The 25,214-nt window shown below is 33.6% G+C and overlaps 1 protein-coding gene across 8 annotated transcripts in view; it reads left to right on the forward strand.

The window, feature by feature from the left end:
* The window catches only part of LOC128169548 (MAP kinase-activating death domain protein-like), a 39,169-nt gene that overhangs the window by 7,063 nt on the left and 6,892 nt on the right, over positions 1–25,214 (forward strand). For 2 of the 8 annotated variants that reach the window (XM_052835669.1, XM_052835675.1), the window contains exons 4-33: positions 408–566; positions 1,187–1,318; positions 2,233–2,346; positions 5,031–5,108; positions 5,216–5,386; positions 7,121–7,279; positions 7,726–7,942; positions 8,104–8,214; positions 8,699–8,713; positions 10,680–10,900; positions 11,227–11,291; positions 11,487–11,688; positions 12,059–12,167; positions 12,510–12,551; positions 13,275–13,334; positions 15,126–15,240; positions 15,747–15,933; positions 16,603–16,797; positions 17,207–17,309; positions 17,725–17,817; positions 18,340–18,468; positions 18,892–19,166; positions 19,587–19,755; positions 19,884–20,004; positions 20,102–20,318; positions 20,569–20,676; positions 20,917–21,081; positions 21,311–21,383; positions 21,622–21,728; positions 24,211–24,283. In XM_052835669.1, coding sequence (XP_052691629.1) covers positions 408–566; positions 1,187–1,318; positions 2,233–2,346; positions 5,031–5,108; positions 5,216–5,386; positions 7,121–7,279; positions 7,726–7,942; positions 8,104–8,214; positions 8,699–8,713; positions 10,680–10,900; positions 11,227–11,291; positions 11,487–11,688; positions 12,059–12,167; positions 12,510–12,551; positions 13,275–13,334; positions 15,126–15,240; positions 15,747–15,933; positions 16,603–16,797; positions 17,207–17,309; positions 17,725–17,817; positions 18,340–18,468; positions 18,892–19,166; positions 19,587–19,755; positions 19,884–20,004; positions 20,102–20,318; positions 20,569–20,676; positions 20,917–21,081; positions 21,311–21,383; positions 21,622–21,728; positions 24,211–24,283 — 3,985 coding nt within the window. The remainder of the gene's footprint in view (positions 1–407; positions 567–1,186; positions 1,319–2,232; positions 2,347–5,030; positions 5,109–5,215; positions 5,387–7,120; positions 7,280–7,725; positions 7,943–8,103; positions 8,215–8,698; positions 8,714–10,679; positions 10,901–11,226; positions 11,292–11,486; positions 11,689–12,058; positions 12,168–12,509; positions 12,552–13,274; positions 13,335–15,125; positions 15,241–15,746; positions 15,934–16,602; positions 16,798–17,206; positions 17,310–17,724; positions 17,818–18,339; positions 18,469–18,891; positions 19,167–19,586; positions 19,756–19,883; positions 20,005–20,101; positions 20,319–20,568; positions 20,677–20,916; positions 21,082–21,310; positions 21,384–21,621; positions 21,729–24,210; positions 24,284–25,214) is intronic. The other 6 variants (XM_052835678.1, XM_052835709.1, XM_052835704.1 and 3 more) reach the window with 5 other exon arrangements.

The following is a 25,214-nucleotide window of genomic DNA, read 5'->3' on the forward strand; positions in this document are numbered from 1 at the left end:
TGAGCACAATATTGTTTGTGCATACATTTTATGTACCAGAAATAACTAGTATTTGGGTTTTAATGGTTCTTCTGTTTACTGTGGTTTCATCAATATTATACCAATTTTCGTGGATTTCGTTGTTAAGTTGATCCACGAAATTAAATGTTCATTGAAGTTCAATTTCAACCAACATTTTGTATTGATAGGATCACTGGCCACGGAATTACGTACATGTATCCTTGAAACTGTGGTTTTCAGAAAATCCACGAAAATTGATACCCACGAAAATTAATGAAACCACAGTAATTTACAATGAATAAATAACAGTGTAGATATTCAGATATAAATACAAGCTCTATATATCAGTGGACAACTATTTTATTTGTTATATAATATATCCTACACACACTGTATTTCCTTGACAGGTGCAAGTTTTGCCAAAAGATCTCCAGGCCCCTCTCCTGTTTGCCCTGCCTGACCACACCCGATTTTCGCTGATTGACTTCCCCCTCCATCTCCCCCTGGAGCTGCTGGGGGTGGATACCTGTCTGAAGGTGCTCACCGCCATCATGCTGGAATATAAGGTAAAATAAACAATCATGTAAGGTAAAGAAATGTCAGGTAAAGAACCAAATAGGGTAACGAAACATATCAGGTAAAAAACCATGTAAGGAAAAGAAATATCAGATGAAGAACCATATAGGGTAACGAAACATATCAGGTTAAAATCATGGAAAGTAAAGAACTGTGTACTAAGATAAAGAACCATATCAGGTAAAGAGCCATATAGAGTAAAGATCCGTGATAAAGTGGTAAAGAACAGTTTAAGGTAAACAACTATATACAGTATAAAACCATATAAGGGAAAGAACCTTTTAGGTTAATAAGAGCCATGCAGTCAGCATTCAGGAAATCTTCAAAGCAGTATAACATGATTAATGACATACAGAGCACTGAACCTCAAGTATCTTATTATTATGTATTAATTTCCAGAGGCATACAAGATGGTCATTTCTTGTAACCTATCGTGTGTTCTGTATAAAGGTTTTTGAAAAAGTCAGGAGCGAAGACGTTCAAATTAATGAATTCTTTTAGAGAAATGTCAACGGTATTGTACAAATGATATATAAACATATTTTGTTGTTACATGTATGCGTTAACTTTGCTCACATATTTGAAACATTTTGGTTTTTCCTGGTTTCAGGTTGTGATGCAGTCTCGTGACTACAATGCCCTCTCCATGAGCGTGATGGCCTTTGTCGCCATGCTCTACCCCTTAGAATACATGTTCCCTGTGATTCCACTGCTGCCAACTTGCATGTCCTCTGCAGAACAAGTAAGTGTTTTGGTGAAGTAAAACTCCAACTTTTTAATCCTCAGGGCTTCAATAATTGAAAGGTCTCGAGCAATGAGTTATAATCACAGAAGGGAATGAAAAGCTGTATTGCGAGGTGGGCAGACATAAAACGTGATTTGGCTTCTGTATCTGATCACTATCATCAGGATCTACTGCAGTAACTGTATCACATGATTTACAAAAGCTGGCAACTAATTACACAAGGTTGTCTGCTGAGTGGTGCAATAAAGACAGGGTTATCGAAGTACTCTACTGTAAAGAAAAGTAATTGTGATGAACGTGGAATGTAAAACTGTCGAAAGCTATCAATTCAAAGTTGTCCCTGTAGAAGCGGGTAAGCTTTTAGAAGTGGGTGCTGTTTTTTTTATTACTGATCGAACTATTAGGCTTAAAAAGCTGTCAAAATGAGAGATGAGGCATATTCACTTTGTCTGCTCTTGACAATGTCTTTATAATTTGTCTGAAACTTCAAATTTTATCATAACTTCTTTGCCAGACAAGATCAGTCAATATAAAAATGTCTGGCCAATTTCTGGTCAGCGTTATAATTTCCACATTATTTTTGCCTTTATGGTTATTCTTTAATTTGGTTCTGTGTTATAATTATGGTAGATACAAGTTAGTTTAGCCCATTGTTTAATCGAAGAATATGTTGAAGGCATTACTTGCAACTATTTGCATGCAAATTATTCATACTATAGGCACATTAGTTTAGAGAATTCCTGTAGATTGATCACTATGTAAAAGAGTTGTGTAAATCCCCAAAAGACATTCTGCCTCAAAACAAAAGTTTTATGATGCGTAGAATTTCGTGATCATGTAAATGATGTACTGAACATGATATACCCGGTACATGTATTAATATAGGTAATTTATTCCATTTGATTTTGCAGCTGCTTCTAGCCCCAACTCCATTCATCATCGGGGTACCAGCAAGCTTCCTGCCATACAAGAACAACTTCAAGCTCCCGGATGATGTCTGGCTGGTGGATTTAGACTCCAACAGGGTTAGAATTTCATTGCATCATAATTGTATAACTTGACTGTACTTACAGGCATTATGTGCTTTGTATACATGATCAAAGAGAATTCCTTGGGATTCATAAGCTTTTTATTATACAAAGACCTGCTTGGTATAAGCTAGTGTTTCTGTGTTACATTCGAGACAGGTGTATCAGTTATTGGATGAGTGATGGTTTCAATTTGCTGTTTCATGTGCATGTTAACCTGTTATCTTGCTCAGGAATCATTGAAGTTGATCAATATACTTGTGTGTTTTAAAGCTTAGACTTTTAAAAAAGAGGTGTTTTTTCCTCCCTTGACATAAAGATGCATTAATAACGAATGTGAATGGCATTACCTAACAAGAAAAACATTGAATTAAAATTAATGGCCAATTTTAACTTTTGAAGTACTGTGTGCTCTAGAGTTCTTCTGTCTCAATTATTGATTGAAAACTTGTATGAATGTTGGATATCTTTTTTTTCAATATAATTATAGTATTTGTTCTATAATCTTCCAATAAAAGAGTTGATAATGGACTGTAAAACCAGGAGATTAGTCTGGAAAAAATATTGAAGTTTTTTCTGCTGTGGGTTTACTCTCAGACTTGGTAAAAAAAAAATTTTCAGAAGGATAATTACAATCTAGATATCACAGGAACGTATACCCTTAGGATGATTGGAACAGTTTCTCCTTGCTTAATACATGCATGTATAATGTGTACTGGTATTGATTCTGATAACCACTCATTAATTTCACTAGCCACTGTGAAAATCGAATCAGTCAGTCATGTCAAACACTTTTTGTGTGTGAGTATGTTTCCATGTTCAAAATTTAACACTTCACACACTGTAAAAGTTTTACATTTGGCTGTGTATTCTTTTTTTTTTTTTTTTTAGCATTTTTGACCAAAAGCCGTCCGTTCATGCTAAATCAAGTACATTGCTAAATACCATTCTTGTATAATATGTATAAGAATTTGGTAAATTCGGAAATAACATCAAATTCACGCTTACTTTTTGAAAGATCATTTCCCACCAAATATTGTACACGCTAAATATGATAAGTCTACAGTGTGAAATATAATTAATATTTAAAGAGAAATATAAGAGGTATGGAAGGTAAGGTATGGAAAATTTCTTGGCTCCTAAGTACCAATATATATTATAAGCTCTGAATATTGTATTCAGTTTTATCTGCATTGGGGATTTTGTGAGGTGAACAAACCCCTAAGAACAAGATCTATTACTGGCTTTATGTTCATCAATACAGTTGCTTTGAACTGCAATACATAGACTTGTATGTATATGCATGACACAGGAGATGTGCAACAGATGGGAATTTGGTTAGTTGTTTATAAAAGAGAGATGTCCCTAAGGACCCCGGCCGCTGAATACACGGGGGTTGATTGCCCTGTACTGGCGTCCTACACAGTCTGCCTGCTTGGTCCATATTGATCTCCGAGTTTGGTCTTATTTAAGTCCAAATCAGGATCAATTTATGGAAGCAGAAGTGGAAGAAAAAGAGAGAGGAGGAGGAATTTTCTGGCTGTCTGCAACTGGATGTGACGTGGATTTAAAAGATTGTGTTTTATTTGTTTTTTCTCTCGATCCTCTCAGTTGATATCACTAACTATGGAGAAAATGCTGTGTGATGACTGTTGAGGTTAAGATAAATCTGAGCTTTGAGTCAGTAGATTTGATCATGATTGGGCTCAGTTAAATAAAAATATTGCAAAATAGATGATATGCTACACACAAAAATGTACAGATGAAGATAGAGTTTCTCTAAGCAAACCATTCAATTTATATTGTAAAATATCTTTTTGTTATTCGTCCTCAAAGTTCACGATTTTGATTAAACTTGGAAAATCAGAGAATGACCAGATTCAATGTAAATGAAACAAAAGATGAAAGAAATCCTTGAAGAATAATAAGATAAAAAAGAGAAGGAATTTGACATTTGTTGATTCATGTATTCAGATAAAGATACCATAGCCTAAAGCATTTTAACATATAGGGTCTTCTTTCACAATAATACAGATATTAAATATAGCATTATTTATACAGTAAAGCTTCAGAGCTGTGTAGTCAGAATGAGGGAAAATCAATAGATTTACTCTATGTTAAAAGCTGCAGCCACTAAAAAACAAAAATAATGCGTTTTTATGGTAATTTTAATATCGCAAGGAGAAAATGTACAAAAAACTATCAATTGTTATCAAGCAGAAATTAAATGTAAAAAAAATTATGACCTTGATTTTTGTTAGTTTTGCTCACTGATCTTGACGTGTACAACTGTTTAAACAGTTCTCAAATGGGTTATTTTTCGTGCAACTGTAATTTTTAATCAGTTGATCTATTGATTGATTGATTTGAATTTTACTTCCTTGTTAGAGAATTGAATATTTCATGCAATACTACATATTTTTCATGACTTGATATTCCCCTAAATGTTTACCATACAAACAGTTAGACATCATGGACACAAACTGTTGTGATACATGTATTAAGTTTGGTAAATGGAGGAACATCCATATATTTGCATAAAGAATAGTTCATCATTTTAAGTCTGAGGTTTCAAATATACATAATTTTATGACTAAAAATATTCCTTTTTACAATATTTATCTGGTGTTGAAAAAAATGGTTTTATATGGAAATATAATTTTCTTGTGCTTGATTAACAGATGACAATAGGGAGAAATGAAGATTTACCTCCCCTTCCTGAACCTGAAGGAACACACCTGAGAAATCACCTTAAGCAGGTATGTAGTGGTTGGGGATACAAATGTAGTTAATTTAAAAGCTTTCATTCTTTTGTAGAAATCAGTATGTTCCTTTATATATTAATTTATCTTTTATGTCTATCAAGGCTCTTGCAAGTATGTCCATGACTCCTCAACCAATAAAAAACCTGGATGCTTTAGCTCAGAATCCGGATACCTGGAAACGGCGAGAAAGTTTCTCCTCTCAGACTGGATTCAATCCACTTATATATGGAAATGATGTGGACTCGGTGGATGTGGCTACTAGAGTTGCAATGGTAAATAATAAAAACCCTAATATCATTTTAACATTTGTGAGGAGTACAATTTGCTTAAAAATTTAAAGATTATTGAGTAAGTGTACTGAAGTATTTTTAGGTCACCTGAGTCACTCAAGTGACCTATTGCAATTGGTCTTCGTCCTGCGTTAACAATTTTACATTTTTAACTTCTTCTTGAAAACTACCAGGCCAATCGTTACCATTTTTGGTGTGAAGCATCTCCATGGCAAGAAGAATCTAAATTGTGAAATTCATGGCTCTACCACCCCTGGGGTGCCATGGGAGGAGCAAAATATGCAAACAAAGCCAATTTTTCAAAAATCTTCTTCTCTGCTTCCACACATGTGAGGAAAAAACTGAATGCATGGTTATGATGTCCATGAAGCCTTCTACCAAAATTGTAAAATTCATGGCCTCTGATTCAGGGATTCAGGCTCTAGGGTGGGGCCAATATGGCCATATAGTAAAAATGTATTAAATCTTAGAAAATCTTCTCTACTTCAGATCCATATATATTTGTTAAAAACTAAATGCCTGGTAATAATGTCCATGAAGCCCTCTACGAAAATTGTAAAATTCATGACTCCTTTGTTAGGGGTTCAGGCTCTAGGGTGGGGCCAATATGGTCATATAGTAAAAATGTATCAAATCTTAAAAAATGTTCTTCTCTACTCCCACACATGTGGGCAAAAAACTGAATAAATGGTTATGATGTCCGCTAACTCCTCTACCTAAATTGTGAAATTCATGGCCTCTGGGTCAGGGGTTCAGGACATGAGGTTGGGGGGGGGGGGGGGGGGCAATATGGCAATATAGTGTTAATGCATATAATGTTTAAACATTTTCTTCTCTATTCTCACACATCTGTATTAAAAACTGACTTATAATTATGTTTACCAGGAAGTCCTCTACTGAAATTTTAATTTTCATTTCCCCTGGAGTATGGGTTTTGACTCTAAGGCAGGGCGTGTTAATGCATATAATGTTAAAAAATTATCTTCTTTACTCCCACACACCTGAAAGGAAAACTGAATTCATGATTTTATAGACCAGATCTTTTAGTTTTTCGCCAAAATTATAGGTTTCACAGTTCTTTTTGAAAGATTTCAGGCAGGGAGGTGGTTGTCATTACAAATTTATAATTTTTCTTCTCCAGAATGAAACCTAATTAATTAAATGCATATATGAGACTCCTCGACAAGTTTGTGTATGGGTTATATGCTACTCAGGTGACCATTAAGGCCAATTGGCCTCTTGTTTAAAGAAAAATTTGATTATATCTTTCACTGCTTCTTGTCTGATGTATGTTCAGAAAAAGAATTTCTCTCAATATGATGTATGTAAGATAAAATTAAAATAAGGTGATATGGTCTGCTTCAACACACATACTTGCTATTAGTTACTGATAATATTTAGGGTTTTTTTTTGTTTCTAAAATGTCATCAAAACAAATATTCTTTTTATTTTAGTTGAGCAATATGCACCATAAGTCATAACAAAAACAACAGCTATAACTATTTTGTTCCCGCCTCAAATTCCTTGAATACTGCATTAAAATCAATTAATTTGTTATTAATTTTTCCTTTCTGAAAATTAAAATTACTGTATTGTTAAAAAAGGCTTTACCTATGGACATGTACATTGTAGGATTAAATCAATTGCTCATAAATTATTCTAGTTGGAATTTTTAAATTTGTTAAAGGATATGAGATACTTTTTCTTCTGATCCAGATTCGTTTTTTGAATTCGTCCAATACCCTGGGTAATTTCGCTGAGCACACCCGGACCTTACGCCTCTATCCACGTCCTGTAGTGGCATTCCAGATGTACAGCTTTCTTAAATCCAGACCAGTCCGGACACACTACACAGCCAGGCTCTCCAGAACTCAGGTCAGTGTCCTTTTCTGAAAGTTTTCCCATCAATTTATTCATAGTATTTAACCTCATAAAATAAACCCTAATTGTTTTGATATGCAGAGAGAGAGAGAGAGAGAGAGGGGGGGTTAAATTACTGTATAAAGGGGTATATTCGCCCCTGTTTTATTTTCGCCCCTGTCGCCCTCGTCATAGGGCGAATATAAGACTGGGTAAATTCTATGTCACAACTAATATCTCTTTAAATACAACTGCAACTGGGCGAATTCAAGACTGGGCAAAACCCTTTGCAAGTACGTGTTAAAGAGTGAAAATAACACGGGTCGAAAATAACCCTGTATACAGTATTCACATGATTATACAATTCATGATCATGGTTAACTTAGAATATTTGTATTTAAATAGCCTGATTTAGAAACTCACAATCAAAATCTGACACATGATTTTTCTATGTCCAATAGGCTGTGGAGTTCTTTGCCGAGTGGATGCTCAGTCCAAAGAATGTAGTCTTTCTTCGAGTACAGACGTCAGTGTACGACCCCCTTCTGATTGGGGACAAACCAAAGTGGTACGCCCATCAGCTCCAGCCAATAGAATTCCGAGTTTATGATGATGGGTCCTCATTAGGCACAGCTATTACCTCATCATCAAGTATCTATAGTGATGAAAACCCAACAGGTAAGGAAATTCAATTTCAATTTTATGAAGTTTTCCAATTTATTGTCAGATTTAACAATGAATTCATTGACTGAATGGTCTTTACGGGGTAACTGCTTTTGGACTTCTTTTAACAAACTTATAGATATGCTGGTAAATAGATTTTTGTGTTTGATTGACAGATGAGAGTGGGAGTGACAGTGATGGGGCGGAGAGCACTAGCTCCTCTTACTCTTCCCTCAGCGATTACGTCACGGATATGATCAACAGTGAAATAGACGGCGATACTCCAGGTATTTTATCATCAAAATGTGCTATGCTGCAAAAGTTCTAGTTACATGTATTTAACAGCTTACTGTAAAAAACATATGTAAATTTCAAAGTTGTACATTTGTTGTATTGCTTTACATGTAAAGTATTATCTGCTGTTAAAGTTCTGAATTTAACTTTAACAAAGCAAAATTCAGGGCAACCTGTTTGATAAAGAACCAATGGATGTAATGTGATTATTTTACATCTCCATTTATTTTTTTTATGTTTTGGTAAAGATACTGCATCACAAATTTATAAATTACAGTTATGTAAATTTGAATTGGTAATTCTCTAATTGTTGAAGAAAGGTTTTTAGTTGGCTGTTAATTGAGAACTGTTTTACAACAAAGTCTCTATCATCCCCTTGTGATTAGAATTGATCAAACAGGCTGCTTTGTGTTGTTAGAATTTTTACCAAAAATGTCTCGAAGTCTAATCAAATGGACACCATTTCTATTTTGACAGAAGTGACAGGAAGTGGTAAATTTTCTACCACAATTCCACATTTTTTTTACAAATCAATTTTTTTATTTTACTGTTGTCTGTCCCTTGGAAATGTTTGACAACTGCATCCCACTTTAAATCTGATGCATTGAATGTCTGCTGAATGTTTTGGTTGCATTGTTCTTCATCAAATTTTTATTTTTTTATACTCAATTTGTTTCTTATTACCCAGTACTTATTCTGATAATGCTTCTAAATGATGATATTCTAGATGCCTACATCTGGCTTAAAATACTTTACAGTACATCATTATTTCCATTATCATTATCAACTGCTAGGTACCGGTATATTTAATGCAGACTATCTTTGGAAGGAAATTTTTGAGACCTAAGGGACAGACAACCTTAATGACATTCTCTCACTTCATTTACTTCTCATTTATTTTGAGCCTTTGTGTGGGTGAGCGATTTCCTACCTGAATCTTTATACGGTTTTGATAAGCTTCATTTAAGCTATGATGTTTAGCATCAAAATATTAAACGTACATTTCTTTAACCTTGATGCATCATAATTGAAGAGTGGAAATTACATAAAGTATCTGTGGGCATGTAATGGTTTGAAAGTAAGATTGTTAATTTATAGATCAAATGATATGTAATGAACTTAAACTTTCTTGATCATTTTAAAAGAGTTAAAATGGGATATTTTCCCAAACTATAAATCTTTGCAAATCATCTACGGATCATTTTCATAGATTTATACCAGCATGCATCTGTGTTGATTATTTCAGGGTTGTAAATATTTTGTTCAGAACAATTTTAGTTAAATGATGGACTGGCTACCTTTGTTGCATTGTCATAAAATTATGATATTTTCTGCTAATTAACTTTGCAGAAAAATATGATAAAATATGATATTAAGAAATAGCAGGTAGGTTAAAATCATGATGTTATTACATGTTATGAATTAAGAAATACATTACCAGAATGCAATTGAAAAGGGTTTTAACATTGCTTTTTTTTTAGTAATTTTTTGTACAGTAAAATGTAACCTTTAGGCTTATGTTCAAATGTTTGTTTTCTGGGCAACAAACAACCTGTTTATTTGCAAGATCATTTTTTTTAAATAAAAAGTTGATATCAAATGATGAAATTAATAGTAAGATATCTATTATTTGTTTGAATATATACCAAAGCTAAATAAAGCTGAAGTGGGTTGAAAATTTGGTCAGAATGAAATATAATAAATAAAGCATTTTCTAAATTGACAACACACAAAGAAAATGCTTTTATTGAAAGGTAGCCAACATCGTGCCAGTGTTTGAATTGATTTGGGCATGCATTTCTTCTAACAAGCTAGAGCAGTTCATTGTTTATGAATGATTTCTTATTGAATGTGATGCTGTTTTCCTAAGTGCCTGTAGCTTGAGGTTTTCTTTTATTATTGCTTTGGAGCAAGAGATAATGAAAACTTGGCATGACAAAGCACCATATGAGAAAAGACATGCACACATCAGGGACGTTCTAAAGGATTTTTTTGTATAAGAAGTGTATTTTAAAAAAAAATATCTCCTGTTTAATGGTCATTTTTCAAAGATTCATGCCTGTTGATATGTATCAATCGAGCAATCCATCTTTGGTATTTTCTTACTTTTTTTTTTACTGGAGAAAAAAATGGATGGTGAGATGATCATCATTTACATTAAGTTTATATACTTTTACAGAAGACTTCTGAACATTGTTTTATAATGACTGGTACCTGAAATTGTAAGAGCAACATATAAATCATAAACTGTAAAAATTAATTAGGGTAACCAAAATAAAGCATGCTATGAATTAAGAGCCCTTACAACATGTCTCTTGCAGCATTTGATTTATGAAATGTGCAGTTATAGCCAGCAGTAACAATCTGGCCTGAACAATATGCCTTGCAGTTTTGATAAATGTATGAAAATAAAGCACACCAGCACCAGAAATGATGAAGGTTTTTGAATGTCTTTCAGCATTTGTTCCTGAGAACCAGGTCCTGGCAGTGGACGAATCCAAGATCTACTCTCCCCCGGACAAACTACAGCTCCCAGAGATGTCCGTCACCACCAGTGACTCCGCCTTCTCCATGCTAGAGAGCGATCTCAGCAGCTCAGAGTCATCTAGCCCCACCTACAGCAAAGACCCCCCGGGTCAGGAGGAGGTCAATAGGTCACGGGGTCAACCCCCAGTGGAGGTATGTGCTGAATGATCATTGGTTGTTCCTTGATATGATTTTCAATTTGTTTGTGTAATTGTACCCTTTACCACATATAGATCACTTTAAAGTACTGTAAGTTTTAAAGTTTGAATTTCTTAATCTCTGAAGGACAGAAGATGATATAACTTAATACATTTTCTATCCAAAAAAAAAATAATACTAGGAAGAAAATGAAGGTAGAATGCATGTAATATATTGTTTCATATAATACATGTATGTATAAATCATGCATTTTCAAAATAAAATATTGGATCTTCAATATGTTAAGTATTAAGTCTTATTTTTTTTCTGAATTGTTTCAGTTGGTTGGAGAGAAGTTTCGATATGATTCAGGAAATGTAACCCCCACTCTAAATGCTTTAACAAGGTAAGATGTTTATCAGAGTATTGATAATTTCAGACATCTACTGAAAAAGTAATCGAAGAGTGTACATTACCTGTTTTGTTAACATGTAATTGTCATATGTAAATCAATGTACAAGTATTTGTGTCAGACAGAGCATGGTACCTTTCAATAGAGCAAAATAAGCCCAGACATTTTAAGATCAATATGATATTTCAGTCGACCAGACAGTGTAGGCTCAAACAACAGTACACCTGAGCTGCCAAAGCGCCCCCCTCTACAGCCCCTGACTCGGAGTCTGAACTCAGCATTCGAGGCCTATGAGAAACCTTTGACAACTGGGAATAGAGGACCAGAAAATTTAGGACTTCCTAATTTTAGGAAGGACAATGGTAGCACCAGATCAAGTCCAAATCCAAAGGTAATGGTGGTTACTTGTAGGAGTGAAGTGATTGTCAAAGTACAGTGTTATCATTTATTGCCTCTTAAATTTCTTTCAAAAGTCCAATGATAATGTGTTTATATGATATATATTATTTGATGAAGATGTAATGTTTAGTGCTGATTCATTATACTGAAGTAATCACTTATTTTCAAGCTTTTATTGCTCCTAATTCATAATAGGATGATATTACTAAAATCCAGGTTGAATAACCTGTGCAATATAATTACATTTTACCTGTGCAATATACAAATAGCTTGAGCAAAATGAATTAGATTTCATTGTTTGTAATAGTAGAGGGAATGACCTGTGTTACAATTTTTTCTCATTTTATTAATGTTGTGTGTAGGGAGAGAGGACCTCGACCCCCGACTCTCTGATGTCCACCTTCAGCCATTTCAGCAATGAACTGACAGACATTGCCCAGTCTGCAAGCACAACCATGTCAGAATTTTTCGGTATGTTCAAAGTTCCAATTGTATATTCATCATTTTCAATGAATATTGATAAATTTCAGCTGACACTATAGAGGACTGAATATAAATGCAGATGTTGCCATCCAAGATTGCTTTGATTAGATGATCAATAGTTGATAAACTAGATACTTGACTGTTTTCTACTAGAAGGAGTCAACCGAATGATAAAAGATTTTTAAAAAATAGAAAATATCTTTCACAGTACATAAAACTGATCTTGACAGCAGGTAAATGTATCTATAGATATATATCTCCAGACATTAAAGGGAGAGAATCGATCTTAATAGTGTATTTGATATATTGTCAAGATTTCTTGTTTACTAGCTTCAGATGATGAAGAGGTGCTTGAGCAAAGATCAGACCCTGGTAATTCACTCACACACTCTGCCCTGTATAGAATCTATACCAGAATCATGGTGTTAGGCCCTCCTACCATTGCTGTTATAACTCTTTTTGTTTATTGTCAATCAATATTTGGACTTCCATAAATCAAGGACTTCGAAATATGATTGGTTGTCAGTTTATATCTTGTGAACTGTAATCAATATCTGTGGGTTTATATGTTTATTTTGGAAGAGTCTGACTTACATGTTATATTTGACTCAATATGGACTGCATGCAGAATATTCATGTTCGATATATATTTTTATGCATATATGACATTCAGGAAACTAGCCGGCTTTAAAGATCTCCTATATATTGCTTCAGTTCTCGCAGTTTTTATATTTTTATTTTACTTTTCTCTTTTAAGTAGAAATATGTATAATAGTAGCTGCTGTCAAAAGTCATAATGAAAAGCTTGGTTTTTGGTTTTTTTGTAATGACATAAATTTGAAATCTTCGAAGAAAATATATTTTATTACTTGAAATGCTTGCACAATATGAGACTTAATCAAGTTTTACTATCATAAGACTTTTGCTTCAAATGATGATTTTTTTTTTGTGTAATGTGTATCAAGCTATATACTTTATACTGTACATATATTGAATGCAGTGTGTTGCATTGATGTGGCTTGTTGATCAAGCTTTAAATCAGTGCAGTGGCTTTAATTTTTCTTGGATGACCGAGTTCCTGTTCTGTGTTTCTAGGCTCCACAAGATCACCACACACCACTCAGCAAAAGTCTGCTAAACCGTTTGCTCCTCTTGGTAGGTGCTCCTTCAGTTCTCTCCCCTTCCTGCTCCCTCTGTAGCCTACAGCTAGCCTCTGCACAGCTATTGTTATAGTGCTGTTGTACTCAGATTGTGGATATAGATACATCATGTATGGGGACATCTTCGGCTAAACTGAGGGACATTGAATTTCTACTAACACTGTATGCAAGTTTCATCTTCTCTCCACTCCTGCTGTTGGTGCATGAGAATTGCTTTTACTAATGCTAGTGTTCAGCTGAATGAATTAATTTAATGTAGTTTTGTGAGTGAATATCATTATAAAGGGTTGTCATTGCATGTTTTGGTTAATATGTCTCTTTAGATGGGAAATTCAATTACCAAGTTTTTTGGTCAAATTGGGAAGTAATTTAATGGAAAAAAAGAACTTTATATTTTATCAAGGTATTTCAATACTGACTTTCTGAGCTGTTATTTTGATTAAGGGGGTAAAAATGAAATTGAAATCCAGATAACAGTCAAGTTAACTGCATCTTCCTTTAATACATAGATTTAGGAATTTTTGTATTCTTTTCAAATAAGGAGGGTCCTTTACTTCAGGCTTTGATAAGCTGATGGTGAGGCTGTTATGTCCATGCATGTACCCAAGTACTTTTGTATTTGTGCTTGCAGGGTTTTGTACATGCATGTCAGCTAGAAGAGCACTTTTGTTTAAATCAGTTAACAAACTACACTACAGATGTATAGCGGATTTACAATTAATAATGAAATGCTTTGCCATTCCCTGAAAAAAACCTTGTTATTAACTTTCTTAAGAAATAAATTATACACTGTTATAAACACAAATCAACAAAATAGCAAAGTATTAAAGTAAGTTAAAGATCTGAAGAAGTCAAAATGATAATGTAACTTGTGTTATGGTTTGCATTTCTTTTACTGATTTCTCTGTCAAAATGTACATACCGTGCTAAAAAATGTATACAGGGAGATATTCTTCCCCCTTTTATTTTCGCCTTCATTGTCGATGGGCAAATTTAAGACTGCGCATGGGCAAACTCTAATGTCTCAAATTAACTTTCTTTAAACTCAACTATATCTAGGCGAATTCAAGAAGTAACCCTGTATACATTAAAATGATTATGACATATGTATGCTCTCCTATTGTATAGAATGAGCCTTTTGTGAATAATTTTATGAATTGTCAATAATTTTTGAAATTTTTATTATCAAGCTTTAAGTTACATCAAAAATAGCTTCATTTAAAAGTTTTTAGAAGTTTGTTGTTTGCAGCATTTTTTTCAGGGACATGACCATGCAATCACTGAAGTTTTATAAATATAAAGACAAGTGCATGTAGTTTTTATGAGACCCCTGAATTTTTATTTGTTTCAAGTTTTACTTCTTTTATTTTGATTTTCATAATTGCCATTTGAATATATGAAGTAATTAAATTTTATACACGTATTGCTTTTCTTTATATTGAAGGGTATTTTAATGGGGTAGAAGCGTTGAATACTGATTTAGAAATTAAGTGTTACTTTAAAAGATGCTTTGCATAAATTTACAGTAGATTGTCACTGAACATCTTCTTCAAGTCTGCACTGAATTTTAATACAGATATGACACGTGTAGAAAAAAAAACCCAAAAAATTGTTTGAAATTCAAATTTTGAGGCTTTGGTCCATCATTACTACACAAATGTGATTTCTGTCATTTCTAATTTCATGATGAAATAGCAGTGTTATATATGTTCTAGTGTTTTTAGCTATATGCTTGATGTAGTACATGTATCTAGTAGTATGTTGAAGCTGATATTGTATACTTTAGGGAACCGTAAGGCCCTGGTTGAAAAGTCAGGACTAGTCAAACATGCCACCAGCAGGAAACAGAAGGAAACGGGAACCAAGCAAGGGGCTTCAGACAACAAAAGTGCTTCAAACAGGTGCGTAATTTGTACTCAGGGGTTTATATGAACTAGTGAGATTTAAAATCAAACTCTTTTAAATAGCTGTGGACAAAATCCTATAAAATTAAAATTACTGTAGGGTACGTTTTAAGCCTGTTTGCTGTGTACAAATGCCAGTTTTATTTTATTGCAACTAAGTGAAACATGTAGTGCCCCTGTTTAAATTCTTGGTTACAACAAACTTCACTGCACGTTGTAAAGATCTGTCACTATCTCAATGGTCTGTTAGGAATGCATGAGTAATGCATGAGAATTATTGTATACAAAATGTATTGAAACCTTGTATTTGTTAACCATAATATTTGGTTCTGTCAATCATCACTTGCACTTATGTCATTAATCTCCTAAAGCAATGCCACAATAAGTTTAAATGAAAGAGAAACTGAGAATGTTTAAGAAAATTTTATTGCTTTTATCATGGAAAAAATAATTGTATGATAAAACATTGGGTAAATCTGATTGTGCTAATTAATGCATTGTAGTGAGAACCAGCAGTTTCTGAAGGAGGTTGTCAACAGTGTGTTGGAAGGTCAAGGGGTCAGCTGGTTAAAATTGGGAAGGATCCGTAAACTGATGGAGGATGAAAACTACCGCAATTTTATTGTCAGCAGGCTGAACCGCAACCTGGACAAGAAGCTCTCAGATGACACCCCTCATCTTGAGGATGTGGTAATTGTCTTGACAAAGTTCTGTAAATGATTATGTATAACAATTTTTATGGCAGCATGCTTCATTTTTTTCCGAGCTATTGATTCATTCCTTGAAACATTTTTTATCAAGTTTCCAATGAATACAATTTTTTGCAAGTTTCATAATATTTATATTCACATCGAGTTATATAAACATAGAAGTTACTGTGTATGTACTACATTTGACTGTGTATTCTATTTACCGCTTTTGGCGGAATGTACTTGGCAATGCGCTTAATCAAGTACATTGCTAAATTTCATGCCTTTATGTATAAAAATAGTCACATTCAGGAATACGCTAATTCAAATCCATGCCAACTTTTTCAAAAAAACTAATTTCCGCCAAATATTATACACACCAAATATAGTACGTTTACAGCAATACAAAAAGTAAAAAAAAATAAACAATCATATCTGGATGACTGCTTGCCAAGAAATCTAATTTCTGGACCAAGTAAAATGATTTTGAAGTTACTGTTTTCGGGAGAGCAAAGTTGTTGTGTAGAATTTTTGTTAATAATTTTTTAATGATTATGTTTAAAAATGTTAAATGATTGATTATTTTTGGAAAATCTTAAGTCAAATATAGGGGTGCTCTTGAACATTGTTAAAATTTTAACTATAATTAATATTTATAAATTTCTTGCAGACTCTAAACAAGCCTGTATACAAAGGCATGCTGACACTGGTGAAGGCCATCATCCACGGCCTGGAGCACACCTACCAGAACCACGGCCTCGGAGGCATGGCCAGTGCCTTCATGCTGCTGGAGATCATCCACACCCACTACTGGAACAAAGAGAACATTGCAGCAGGCAGCATACAGAGCAGTGCAGCATCAGAGGTCAGGGCTCTCACCTACACTAAGTTTTATTATAGACACAAAGTGTAGAAATTGGCATTACATGATCTTGCTTAGATTTCCAGTGTATTACCATGGCACTTACATTGAATATTTGGTACCTGATCAAATTTAAAACTTACCATCATGACTATTTGGAAATACTTACAAGTTATAAGTACTTGTAATGTATTATTAAAAGTGTAGACATGCTTATTTTAAGTAATTGTAATTTAATCATCTAATATACAAGTACATTTATAGTTAAGTTCATATTTGCACATAATTTTTCATTGTTATCGTATGTTATATTGAAATTGTTCTATTTTTTGTACACAACGCAGCATTATGAACTGTTACTTTAGTTCCGATGTGCATAGTGTTTTAAATTCAGATTTTTTTGCAATTCCAGGTGTCCTCCCCCCTTGGCAGCCCCGCTAGCTCCATCAAGAGTGAGGATTCCCCCCAGCGGTCAGAAACCCAGAGTCTTCATGAGGAACAGATGGTCACTTTAGGTACAGCTGCTATGAATTCACCGCAAGCAAAATTGATAACCAAGATTTTAAGCTTCTGTGTCTGTTGAAATATTACATAGACGATATACTAAATAGTATATGCCATAGTGATGAAATTATTGAATATTTTCTTTTATTTGTTGTAAATTTTACAAAATCTTTGTCTTGGTCTAACATACATTTATCACTTTAGTTAAAATGCTTATTCTTGCTTGCACCCTTTCCTCTTATTATATTTCTGATATCTGACACAAGAAAGATTCCAATCTCATTTAATGTATTGGCTGATTTTCTTTCTTTTTATTTATTCTATTGTCCTGGGTCAATCTAAATTCAGGTCATATCTTTAGGTATTAGATCATTGATTGGTTAATGTTTCATTAAAAATGGTACAAGCTCTCTGATTGGTTGGCAGGCTCACAACGTTCAGGGTGGTGGTCAGAACGACCCACTTCTTCCTCTGCAGCCTACCATTATTCTGACCTCACGACCTCTAGAAATGAACCAGGTATGTATAGACCCCACTCACCCAGTATGACCAATCACAGAACATGGTGATGTCATATGATCATTGTAATGTTTATGGTGACGTAAACTCTTAAGTACATGTATTCCAAATTTTGGCTTATATCTTTTGCATGAAGCAGTTTTAGAAAGCTTATTGTGCTTCTATTTTTTACTTTGCAGCTTTTGATTTGCTTATAATATCCTATTGTAGTCTTGCATTTTTCTAGCTTTTTAAGTTATTTGCAGTTGCATATTAATTTTTTTTTAAAAATAGACTATTTCAACATTTCTGACAGTGTTCTTTTATGATCATCAACATTATCAATTTTTTGTAGAATGCAGAAAAGAAAACGCTTGTTTTCTAAATCATATTCCTCAATATATGGAAAATTCATATTGTCAGCAAATGTTGAAGTTGATCTATGTCCAAACGTGTCATTTGCCACTCTTGACTTTTTGGATCTTGAAAACACTATTACAACAGTCTTTTCTTGACAAGCTAGGCTTTGACTTCTTACCCTAGGTTCGCCAATCTTGGTCAATGGAGAGGAATTTCAGAATATAGAAATTCATACCACTTCTGAAAAAAGAAGAGATCATCAGAAAATGGTTTTGATAGACCAGAACCGAAACACTGCTAAAATGTCAACAGGTAATTAGGTCACTCACCTGCAATAAACCACCAGGTAAATGGGTCACTCACCTGCCATTTTGCCTCCTCCTCTGTCTCAAATCAGAAACCTTGGCAAATGACAAAATAAGCCAATTTTTTTTATTCAGTTTTAGGTATGATAGTTTTATTATATTTATCATTTTCTCTTTGAATAGTCTTTTCAGTTTTGCTAGTTTAGTGCAAGTTATAGCCATGCCTAGATGATATATATTTAAAATTTATAAATGATTAGACACTTATGTGTGTAGATATAGAAAAAAGAAGTACAATTTAATAAAATATAATTGTAAAATATAGTTGGCGTTATCATTTGAAGCTTGTGCTGCGTTTAAAGCATTTGGCTCACATATTGTAAAGTTGTGATTATCGAAATCTTTAAGCAGTAAATGAACTCTTACACAGGGCATCAGTGTGATATAATAGTGACTAACTCGACAAATGAGCCCGACTCACCTACTCAACTAGACGTGATGAGACAGATGGTCAAGAACAAGGAGATGATGACTGACATTAATTTTGACAAACGCTGTAGCATCGAGTCGGAAATGTCTGAGGCCAGCACCCTGATCAGTGTCAGCTCGGAGAATCTCGGGGAGGAGGAATACAGACGGAGGAAGAGGATCAACCACCACAGCATCAGGGGGACCCTGTCTGACAGCGAGATGGAGATGTCAGGGGTAGGTGTCAGTCATGTAGTGATCATGGACTTAATATCAGTGTAATTGGATGAGGGATTGATGCTAAATTTTGGAGAATATTTTGATTTCTTCAAAGCCTGGTTTTCCAAGTTAATTTTGAATACTTGTACTTGGGTAGTTTTCTAAAAGGATCTCATAGTTTTCAGCAATTAATCATTGTGCATGTTAGAATTACTCATCGTAGTCATTAATAAATGTTGACTTATGATTATTAAGTCAACATTTACTTTTGATTTTTAAACATAATAAATATCTTTTTAGTGATCAAGCAAAATCTGAACCAAAATTATGAGAACTTGTGACAAGGTAGCATTGTGTCAAATGAAAACTACCATATATTGTATGTCCAACAACCAAACACTGTTTAAAGTATCTAACAGTATGTATGTAAACTTGCAGGTTGTAAACTACAACAAAAGAAACAAGTCTCCCAGCAACTGGGCCAGTAAGAGCAACCTCAGCACCGGCTATCGTTATTATGATGGGAAAATGGTCAACACCTCTCCCATTCCTCACTCCAGTCTGAGCCCGGAAAACTCTAAACATTATTTATTTGAGGCTTTGATTGGTAAGTTCTTTATACCTTCCTTTTATTATTGTGTCAAATCTGTATTCTTGGGTTCAAAGACAGATTTACAGAACTATAGGGATGATATGGTAAGGATAATGCATATATGTATTGTTGTGATTTTACAGGAAAAGATCGAAGCCGTCTGTGGGATCAAATGCAGTTCTGGGAAGATGTGTTTTTGGATGCAGTAGCACAAGAAAGAGATATTATTGGAATGGACCAGGGGCCTGCAGAGATGATTGACAGGTGACTTTCTGTCTAGAAAATTCAAGAAATGATTATTGTAGTAAAATTGTAAGAAAAACAGGAATAGCTTGAACTGTTTTCTGCCATGATTTTGCAGGTATGTTTCCTTGGGAGATTTGGAGAGGAAGCGACTCGAACATGATGAGGATAAGCTGCTGGCCCACATGTTGTATAATATCACAGCCTTCATGGTGATGATGAGAGTGGCCAAGCCCGAGGTCAGGAAGAAGATCCGCAGACTGCTGGGCAAGTCCCACATCGGGCTGGCCTATAGTGCAGAGGTCAACAATCTGCTGGATCAGATCAGCAACCTGGTAAGGACAATCACAGAAAACAAAGTCCCCTGAAAAGAAATGAATAGAAGTTTGGTGTCCTTTGGAATACATATACAACTGTTACATATTAAGCAACATTGAAAATGAGTTGCTGCAAGTTGAAGTGTTTATCGTTAAAAATAGAGATGTAATGTTCTATAGGTAGTTACTGTGTTTATGAAGTCTTTGAAAACTGTTTGTATGAATTAAGTGCTCTATGTATGTAATCCTTCTTTTATCTTATTTTAAGCACGGAAATGACATAGATTTGCGACCAATGCAGAGTCGATTCATGCAGAAACAGTCTTTCACAGTTCACTGGGGAGGTGATAATACAGGAGATATGTTATTTATGGAGGTATTTGATTTCTTACCCAAGTTTCTTTTAAAACATTGCAATATAGGATAAATGATCATTATCCAAATTCAATTTATACATAATATTTTGTTGACAAATCTGAAGGAATTTGTATTCTAGCTTCACTGAAAGTAATTTTGTTCATACGAGACTAACACTCCATACTTGTACACCAATTTTGTTTCCAAGTCTTTTGTTGATAGTGAATTGTGAGATTTTACTGTGAGGTGGCCATTGTAGGTGTGTGATGACTGTATCATTCTGAGGAGTGTTACTGGGGCGATCTGTGATCGGTGGTGGTACGAGAAACTGGTCAACATGACCTACTGCCCTAAAACCAAAGTCCTGTGTCTGTGGAGAAAACATGGGGAGAAAGTGCAACTCAACCAGTTTTATACCAAAAAGGTGGGATGGTGTCAGTCTATTGATAATGGTTTATAGGATGCGTGGTCTTGCATGATCCAAAGGATTTTGTTTCACTATGAAGTTCTTATCTACATCAAAAAAAGATTTCATTTCAATTTATTTTGTTTTTGACTTCAGCATTCATATAAGTGCTACATGTTTTTGCATCTTTTTATTAGAACTTGTTTCCTAAGCCAACTGAAAATTTACATGTATATCTATATTTCAGTGTCGAGAGCTTTATTTTTGTGTCAAAGAATCAATGGAAAAAGCAGCAGCAAGGAACAATGGAAAATTACCAGGTATAGATGTTTCTTTGCACCAAACCATCATTTTGGTGTTTAAAAATAACTGTGATCATGCTCTATTCATATACATGCATCAAAATGTGCAATAGGTTTTCTGCTTTAATTGAGGGATTATATAAATTGGACCCCTTGAATATACATGCAAGTTCTTCTTTTAAAATATAAAAGTGGGATCAATTTTTTGAAACTAAGTAAAACATGTAATGTGTTTTGTATATGTTGTATATTCTAGGTCCAGAACTTGGTGGGGAATTCCCGGTTCAGGACATGAAGTCTGGACAAGGGGGTCTGCTTCAGGTGTGCATGGAAGGGATTGGATTACTGTTAGCCAATAGCAAGGTGAGTTGCTGCATACTGAACTCAACTGTAGGCTTCTTAGAGTATGACTGTAACTCTTTGAGACCAGCCCCATCTTGATACTTATAGCTAGGACTCTTACTGTATTGAACCCGTATTGGCAAGTTCTAATTTTGTGAGAGAGCTGCTAAATTTCGATGAATTTAATAAAAAAAGATGTGTAAATCTTGAAAGAGATTAAATCTTGTAAAATAACATCAAAAACAGATTCTTTGTATAGTATACAAACTCATGTAAATAATTCCATACATTAATGCTGTGTATTAGCTGTTAACACACTTGCCAATACCTCAACAAAATTTATCCATTGTGTGTATGGTACCACTGTCTCATGCACTTGTAACTGTTTTCCATCTAAAATGTGGTATATCTGATGATTTTATTTGGAAGGGAAGACATTACCCAATGACCTTCAGTTGAACTGACCTTTACCCTTTTGACCTCAGTGACCATTATTAAATGTGATTGAGGCTGAGGGGAATGGTGTAGTTCTATGATGGTATTGGAAATCTGGAGCATGTATATTGTTGTTCAAACTGCAGCTTTAGTCGTTGTCAATGAATTTCACCTCTGTTGTATTAAATGTGGTCCTAAAGGTTTCCCATCCCTGGCTCCTCTTAGACTCAGAGAATTTACGAATGCAACATGCAAATCATGATTTTTTGTGAAGAACACATACTAAGTGACTCGATGTTTACATTGTACTGTAAGTTAGTGATCAAACTGACCAAACAACAGATGTGGTAGAGCATTACTATCAATAAATCAAAGTGGTTTTCTATTTTTGATAAAGAGTTTCAAAATGAGTAAGTTTTAATTATCAAATGAAAATTTGTAACCAAACCTTGACCATTTGAATCCTCTGATATTTATATGAGTATTTGATAACTACACAAACATTTATATCTATATTTTACTTAGATGAAGGATAATTCTAACTTTGAATATTTCCTTTGTAATTGTACAATGTTTATAAATGTGATATTAAAAAGATAGAACTGTAACTTTGAATATTATTATTGAGTATGGTATTACTTACCAACATCATGTTGTTCTGACGTTATAAATGATAATCCCGGGCCAACACAACTTGGTTCAGTAATAGAGATTATCCTGAGATTGACCAGATATCAATATCCTAGATATCCTCTTTTAACCTAAATGGAAGTAAACCCCAGCTTTTTCTGTAACTATTGATGTTGCATTTTATTGTCGGAATTATTTATAATAATACACAAAATTGGCATGTATTGCACATAGCTTCCTGCAATTGAAATATGATTTTCTTTGTTTATCAATCATTTTGATTATTTTGGCATTTAATTTCTATTGAATTTATTGAAGGAACTTTGATATCATTATTTATTATTAATAACTCATGCATTCTTTTAACAGCATTTGATGTTCTCTCAAAATTTTGAAAATTTCCTACTTGATTGTCCAGCAAGTGAATTTGTTGTTTGTTTCAATATTGTTGGTCCTTCCAACCATATGTATTTTATGAATGACTGTGGAAAAAGCCCTTAATAAAACAACAGCATTTAACTTCTTACCTCTTAACTTTGATTCTATTTTTAACCACTAACCTTTGAATGCTTGAAGTGTTGGTGTTATTATTTTTTTTTTTTTTTTTTTTGCATTTTTAAAAATGTTTCAATATTTGGAAGTAAAAGTTCATGAAGTAAAATTGCAAAGTATTGCACATGCAATATTTTGCCAGTTTAACCTTGATGTTTAAGGCCATGGTTACCGGTACCTTGTAATGCTGTTGTTTGTTTAAGGCTAATTTTGAAAAGATAGAAATCGCATTTTAAAATATTTCTCTTTTCATGTCTCTTTGCTATCTTCTCCATGGTAATGAAGGACTTTGAGGTAATTGTTGTGAACTGAATGTTGCAAGATACATTAGTGATTTCTGTTTGGTTTGTTTTTGCCTCTGATTATGAAAATAGAAAATTTTATTTTAATTTGTGCAATGCATTTTATATCATTAATAATAGGGAGTTTTTAATCTGTAAATTTGTCAAAGACATTACTTGGAGAGAAAAAAAGGGGGAAGGGGTTGGGTTATTATGACTAAAAGCTAGAAAATTGTTGTCATTTGTATATATGAAATGTATTGCACAACTAAAACAAGCACAGTGAAATTACAGTATTTTTGATGTTGTGGAACACTGATAGTTATCTATACTTGTGTGTTTTCCAGATAGTGTTAGAACATTTATCCTTTTGTTTACATTATTTCTTTTTATTCTCCTCCCTTACCAAATCCATTTTTTTGGAATCTTAGAAATAAGTCTAAACACCTCCCTCTTTGAGGAAAGTGTGGACCAAAGGAGGGAAAAAAAGAAACAAAAAGTTTCGCCGAGAAAAAAAGCAAAGAATTCTCACCAACTAGCCAATCACTGCTATATATAGAATTCACTGGCTTGTGTAAAAGTGTGCTTTAACATTTTTCTTTCAGTTATTTATTGAGCTAGGTCGAATCAAGAAATGTTTCACCCAGAAAGGCGGGATTTTTGTATTAGAGGAATTTGGTAAGGATTTCCCAGCTCTTTGTTTCTTTTTCTTTTCTTTTCTTGTTTTTTTTAAAATTGTTAATTGATTTTTATGTGTTGTGTAATGTTTTATGTACCGGTACTTCCTCTTTGATGTTGTTGCAAGTCATTGCTATGCTATTTAAGCACTGATCATGAAGCATTGCTGGAAAAAAAACAAAATTTTAGTTCTTCATGCAATGGTTCATGATTTCTTTTCATAGCTAGTCACATTGTTTCCAATAAAAAAAAGAAAAGAAATTTTGATAGAATACTTCGACTTTGTTTTCAGCATTGTTTCATTTTTTCCAACACAAAAAACAAATACCAAAAAAAAACTTAACCAGAAAATTACTAGTACATTATGATTTTAATTAAATTATAATAATGTATTCAATAAGTTTTTAATATTTATGATTTGAAGAAATGAAGTATTTCAGTTTGTTTGCAAAAAGAAAAGTGATACCAAGAATATTTTCAAAAATGAAAACAATTTTATTGCATGGTTGTTAACAAAATTGAAAGTAAATAACTCTTTTGATCATCCAATCTTTATGTATTTAAAAGTAAAAAAAAAATTGTCATTAATAATAAGTGCATGGTGTAAGCTAATTGCTTTATTGCAAATGTTTAGATGTTGTGAAATATTATAAAGGTAACAAGTCAGCTGTGAAAATGTTTGGGAAATAATTCTCAAAAACCAAGGCAACTAAAATCTGTAAATTTAAGGCAGATAGAATTGTATGCAAAAATGACAAAGCAACATTTCTTTGATTTTTTTCTGTTCTAAGTTGGACAGGGAGATGGATATGACTTTTTAAAATGATCTCTGATCTCTTGATTAAAATTTAAAATTCCAGAAGAAAATATTTTTTACTGCATGATTGTGAACTCCTTTTTTTTGATGTTGAAATTTTCTATTTTTTATATC

The sequence above is a fragment of the Crassostrea angulata genome, chromosome 1 (assembly GCF_025612915.1).
Source record: "Crassostrea angulata isolate pt1a10 chromosome 1, ASM2561291v2, whole genome shotgun sequence".
In the NCBI taxonomy this organism is placed as follows: Eukaryota; Metazoa; Mollusca; class Bivalvia; order Ostreida; family Ostreidae; genus Magallana; species Magallana angulata.